General features: G+C 27.6%; 1 protein-coding gene across 1 annotated transcript in view; it reads right to left on the bottom strand.

The window, feature by feature from the left end:
• The window catches only part of LOC105367862 (uncharacterized), a 9,608-nt gene extending 2,841 nt beyond the window's left edge, over positions 1 to 6,767 (bottom strand). The window contains exons 1-2 of the mRNA XM_011506693.1: positions 6,671 to 6,767; positions 4,345 to 4,477 (exon numbers count right to left, since the gene is read on the bottom strand). Of these exons, the coding sequence (XP_011504995.1) occupies positions 4,345 to 4,450 (106 nt within the window). The 5' untranslated portion in view covers positions 4,451 to 4,477; positions 6,671 to 6,767. The remainder of the gene's footprint in view (positions 1 to 4,344; positions 4,478 to 6,670) is intronic.

Below are 6,767 nucleotides of genomic sequence, written 5' to 3'. Positions count from 1 at the left end.
CCAACCCCCCTGCCCTCTCTCTCTCTCTCTCTCTCTCTCTCTCTCTCTCTCTCTCTCTCTCTCTCTCTCTCTCTCTCTGTCTCACTTTATTTGAGGGAAATCGTGATGACCCGTTTGATATGCGATTTAGTGCCGTTGTTGACCTACAGTGACAAAAAAAAAAAAAAAAAAAAAAAAAAAAAAAAAAATTCATAAAGTAATAGAAGAGAAAGAGAAAAGAGATTAAAAAATCATTAGTAAAACATTTGTTTGATAAAATGTAAATGCTTGTACGGTATTTGAAATGAATGGGTACGTTTTCTCCTTAACCATTTAAATATAATCGATAAGCTTGTTAATGTGAGTTTTTCACTAACCGTTTTGCTAACAACCGGGATATAAGATATTCTTTTTGAATTTAAACATTACAAATATGCCCAATGTATAAGATGTACAATAATAAGAAATTAATAATTTACAACCATAATTTATTATTTCTGGGCATGACCAATTATTGTTTTAACGACCTCTTTATCATTGGAATATTAAAATTGTCCGAGCAAAAAGAAAAATTTTCATCAACGTAACCTATCTAAAGCAATTCATTTCACTCGTTTAATAAACTTATTTTCATAAAAATTGCTAAATATCCTTAGTGATATGTAAATAGAATACATTTATCTCTCGAGAATAATCACACGTTACTTTAATTGCACGACAAACTGCCATTGCTGTAAAATGTAACCGAAAAACCAATTATAATCCAAATATTAATTAATTATAGATGTAACGATACGAAGCCGGAACTATGAAGAATCTCGCGTTTTTAATTTAAACAACAACGACAACAACAAAAAATCCGGCTTTTATACTCTTTTATAACTTTGCTGTCACGGCACTATAATCAATCGACCATATTTTATTACATGTACAATAAAATATGGTGTTCAAGGTAGTGAAAAGTCATTAAAAGATCGAGATAATAATCGAGAAAGGAAAATGGACGATAATGGAACGTCGATGCGATTAACAGATTGTAAATAATGTACAGTGTATTTCCCGCGCGCGTACTTAGCCACGCACATTGCGATGAAAGCTCATTAAGGAATGCAGGAGGCGTCGCTAGCTTATTGGAATTTCATCTCGGGACCTTGCGGTTGCCACGTTTCTGTCAATGTGAAAGTGTCCGTGTGCGACTTATTTCCGTTTTCTTTTTTTCGCGTTTGTTGAGGTTGTTTGAGGACGAGTCTAGCAGCTGGATGCTAGATTATGCGAGCGGAGAAAGGGAAAAGGAAAAGTCGGCGAGCGACTGAAATTGTAATAGCACATCATGATGTTACATACGTTCCAAGATGCTTCTTAAATACTTTGAACGAAAGAATTTTTATTCGTTTATTATTCTTAGCTAATGGCGCTTACTGGTGGGAACTCCCGTCGGGATTGTTTATCAAAAGTTTTTTTTTTTTTTTTTTTTCATTACTTTTCAGAACTAATCGTCGATCGAATCCTGATGAAACGTAGACCAGAGATCAAGTTAACTTCATTGGATAATAAGGACTACTTTCACATATAAATCTCAAAATAATGGATTTCTTTATTGATTTTTCGTATATTTCTTCTTCTAATAAGCAATAAGGACGGTAAGGAGAAAGTCTATATAACATTACGGCTTTGTACTTTATTAAATATTTTTGTGTGTGTGTTTGTTTTTGTTTTGTAATGAAGGCAAAAATTTTTCATTGCCTATTGCCTACTTTATCGTGATTTAATAGTTAAGAGAAAAAAGAATAATTTTTTATTGTTTTTGTTTTTGTTTTTGACAACACGAATGAAAACTTTTTTTTTTCAAACATTAAAGTTATTAACAGTTGCTTGAATAATTTTCAGTTTAAATTTAATATATTATTTAAAATCAAAGATTTTCAATTATGAAATTCATATGAGAATCAATACTACGTGTATGGTACTCATCGACTTTAAATTGAAACAATATAAATACTTAAAAATATATGTTTAAAATATATTTAAATGCGATAATAACAATGCAATAATATGAACATTTTTGCTTACTAAATTTATGCGGTCATTGTAAATTTGGGCACGATACTTCGAAATTTTCTCGATCAATGAGGGAACAAAAGATTTCCTATGCATTTCATGGTGCATGCGATAACAGAGATATGGATCGATGTATCAATTTACAATTATAATCATATTACTATTTCTCAATGAGTAATAAAACGAGTTTTTCTTTTTTTTTTTTTTTTTTCTTTTTGATCTATCCTTTTGTTTGAATTAATCTTGAATAAACATAGATAAATGTGTTTCTAGAACAAATAACATATTCTCTATATATACAGTAAATAATTAGCAATTTATTCGAAAAGCCTTCGTATATTTCCTTTAAAAAATAACTATTTAATCGCCGGTAATCATTACCAATCATAATTATGCAATTTTACAATTTATTAATCGAATGGTTTAACTTACAATTTACATACTCGCCGATAATTTATAAAACTTTAACGATACTGCAATGTCAATACGCTCATTCTGTTGATTATTTTTATTAATAATTTCTCCGTAACTACCTTGAGAAAATTCTCATCGTGCGCTTACGGTAATACATAGTTGCATAAATACACATATATTTATACACAGGACTTATTTGCGAGAAGGTATGTGCACGTGCTTTCTATAAAGAACGGTTTTACCATACATAAATTTAATGCGTGAATCTTAATTTGTGAAAGTGTCACCGCGCCTTTCTTAAAACTCGACGATTGATGTTCCAACGATGAAAGCCATTAAAGTGTGTTCGGTCATCACACTTCCGGGATATAAGTAAACATATGCCGAAATACTTTTATTCCTATTTTTATAAATCTTCATGATTTTGTAAATTGGGTATTGAAAAGGATTGAAAAATTGATCGTATCCATGACGTTTTTCTTACTAAACAGTTAGTTACTCTATCAAATAATGAATAACAAATCTTTTTTTCTCTCTCTATTTTTTTTTCCTCTTCGCGTAAATCGTCCCTTACAAATCGTTCATTCGATAAATGAATAATTGGAAAAAAAATTACAAACTTACTATATTTAGACTATATTTAGAAAATACATGAATTGGTTACAGTTTTTATTCGTTTGCTTTAAAGTACATTTAGACGAGGAATAATTTTACAATAATTTAACTATCTTCGATTAATAATAGCAGTTCCTAATAACTCTACAATTTCAAATCGTTTAAATGAAAAATTTTTTAAGTAAAATTTCAAATATACGATATAATCGAATTACTTTTTAACGCCCATAATAAGTTATATAGAGAATGTCATTACGCTTGTATTAAAACTTAAAATTTTTATATTTCTAAAAATATTGATGATATTAATAAAATAAGTTAATTATATCAAACAAAATATAATTATATACATATTGTTTATTGTAAGGGGCATTAAATCCCGGTGCTATAAAAGTGATAAAACTCTACGAAATATTAGCTTTAAAATATTATATTAAGAAACATTAAATACATTCGTTTTATTAATATATCATTTTTTAAATCATGTGCCATTTAATAGATTCCTTAATCATTTAATAGATATTTATCAATGAAAAACTTCATTCACAAATAGCCTGTGAATTTATCGATATATCAGTAGATATTAAAACCATAGAATTCAATGTAATTCCTTGATCTTCATTCTATTGCCAATCGTCATTTCACGATTATTCTTAAATAATCAATTAAGAACATATATTTTACATAAAATGAATTGAAATAGTTAAAAAATTTAATGAATTTGCTATTTTTCTTATTAATTTGAATATTCCGTATTATATAAGTACTCTATGTAAAATATAATTACAACATTGGCACATTTTATGAGTAATCACTTAGTTTTTGAAAATAATTACACGTGATAATGTGTAATAATTTATTGCTTTTTAAATTTTTTAAAAATAAAACATATCAATAATCTACAAGAAGGAAATATTATTATATTTAATGTCAATGTAAGTGTTTATGAAGTGAAAAATTTTAAATATTTCTTGAAATTCCATAAACGACTATTTTTGCATTATGATAAAAATACATTTGTAAAGCAACTAAATGTTCAAATAATAATTTCGATGTTTTATTTTTGCTTTTAAACTGGCAATATTAGAACGTGAAATTGCTTCTCTTAAAAACTATTCAAACACACCTTTTCGCTTTTAAAATTTCGAAATAATATTAGCTTTGAAGTAGTAGAAAAAAAAAAAAAAAAAAAAAAAAACCAACACAAAATATTTTCATGTCCAATTGTATTATTTCAAAATTGTTGAAATGTAAAATTTTAAAGTAAATAAGACTCACTTTGAGCGCAGGCCACAGGAACGGGCGGCTCTAAGATTCGTCCACTTGGCTGCTGCGCTGTTGTTGCGGCAACGAAGACTCCGACCAAGATTAGAAATCGTATCATGTTGCTGTTGAATTGCTTCTGTTCTACCCAACAGAAAGTCGAAATCGAGAGGTCATGATGAATTTGATTCTGATTATACTTAAAGATTATTGGAGCTAATTATTCAATTGTCCAAGCATCACCGATTAAGCATCGAATATTTGAATATTAATGAATTTTGAAAGAAGATTAATGATATCGGCATTGAGTCTTTCTTTTTTCTTTCGGATACCGAATAATATAAAAACATAGAAGACTTTAATCGCTACATTTCTTGTAATTAATAATTAATAATATTTAGCGATTTCGTAAATGTGCTATGCATTGTTAAAAAAAAAAAAATAATAATAATAATGTACTCTTAAATCTACAGTAAAAATAAAGATTTTTTTTTTATTATTATTATTATTATTTTTTTTTTTTTTTTTTTTTTTTTTTTTTTTTTTTAATAGGCTTATACTTTATACGTATTGTGTAATAATATATGAAATTATGAAATTGTCAAATTAGAATTTTAAATTATTTATGCATTAATAGACGTATTTACAATGTTATCTTTTTAAGGACTATGAAACACAAGTTTTCCTATTTCTTCCGATTACCTTTTATAATAAATGTTTAGTATATACATATATACAATTTACATTATCTTATTATTAAGTTGTTATATTTTTTATATACAGTCGTATACACATGCGAATATATAATATTATATTCTAATTATGAATAGGAATATGTGTTTCGTTGAACAAGGATATAAAAATTAAAACCGATATTCGAAATAATGAAGAATTGTACACACGTAGCAATGAAAAATGCACGCATATATTAAAAAATAAATTATTGCATAAATAAACACTTTTATCTTATTGTTAGGCTTTGATGAAGCAGCAGAGACCATTTTCAATTAGATGACTTTAAAAGTATCACGAAGGGCCTCAAGTTCGACCAACTTTCATACGAACCGGTTCTACTTGACAAGTCCCCAATTCTTCATATTTCTCTTAATTCATGCCCGTCGATTGTAAATGCTTCGCAAAGTTTTCAGAGTAAGTCGAAATACTCTTTTAGGTAAGCACCAAGATAATATCTTAAGTAGTTTATGTTAACTTTAAGCTAATGAAATTTAAAAGAATGACATCAACGCTTCCTTTTTGTTTAAAAGTTTTCATTTTATGCGAGGAAACACGTACAAGAGTACATTAGAATTTTTATGTCATAAAAATTTAATTTTCACGTTCACATTCTCCAAGTACACATATTCGTGACTAGTTTTACAAAAAATCTATTATATACGATTAACGGAAGTGTAATAAATTATTAAATTCATTTACTTAAATACCCATTATTATAAATTGTAGGATAGAATGTTATGGAAAGAATTTGAAAATCATTTAAATTATAACATTTTCTCTTATTAAAATTTATTTTCTTTTTCACGCACCTTTAAAATCTAATAATACCTTCATAGTTACAATAAATTACATATTCATATTACTAATATCTGTATTTTTAATAAAAATATTTGCATTTAAATCGTCGACATATCGTTTGCTATTACGTTCTAAAATTATTTTGTAAATTTATGCTTGTTAATCACTATCATTATTATTTTTATAGATAATGAAAATTGCAATTTAAATCATTAGCATTTAAAGCACGTCAATAATGAATAATTAAATATTAAATTGCCGCATTATTAACAGAATGCCCTAGCAATAAATTAATTTTATTTTCAATTCTTTGAAAATCCTTATAAATAATGTAAATATCAAGCGATTATAATATATATATATATATATATATATATATATATATATATATATATATATATTTAGTGAAAAGGAATAAAAGAAGGGGGAAAAAGTGGAACAATTCTAAAGACTCGTTTAATAGGTCTTTGCAATTAGAAGAGTAAGCGCTAAATGCACAAATCACCAAACTAGATATTCGTGTAAACTAGCGAGGCACAAAGTAAAATTTCCAGGTAGGAAAAATCAGTGTTAATAAAACTAGGGACGAAAATGTCCTAATTTACAAACTACGTTGAAACACTGTTGAACAATTAATCACCACACATTGAGCTCAAGATAATAAATTAGACTCGGTAAGTGTAATTCGAATGTACTGATAAATATAAAAACAGACGAAGACATTGATGATAAATAGACGGGAATAAAGAAGCACAAAAAGAAGAAGGAGAAGAAGAAGAAGAAGAAAATGAAGAGCGACAAGTAGTACCTGCGGGAGCGATGCTCGACTTACGACGTTCACCAGTGAACTACGATGATTCCCTCGGTCGAGTACTCCTATATATACACAACGGCCGGCTTTGAGC

The sequence above is a fragment of the Ceratosolen solmsi genome, unplaced genomic scaffold (genome assembly GCF_000503995.2).
Source record: "Ceratosolen solmsi marchali unplaced genomic scaffold, CerSol_1.0 scaffold6, whole genome shotgun sequence".
Classification (NCBI taxonomy): domain Eukaryota; kingdom Metazoa; phylum Arthropoda; class Insecta; order Hymenoptera; family Agaonidae; genus Ceratosolen; species Ceratosolen solmsi.
This window is presented reverse-complemented; position numbering and strand designations above follow the sequence as displayed.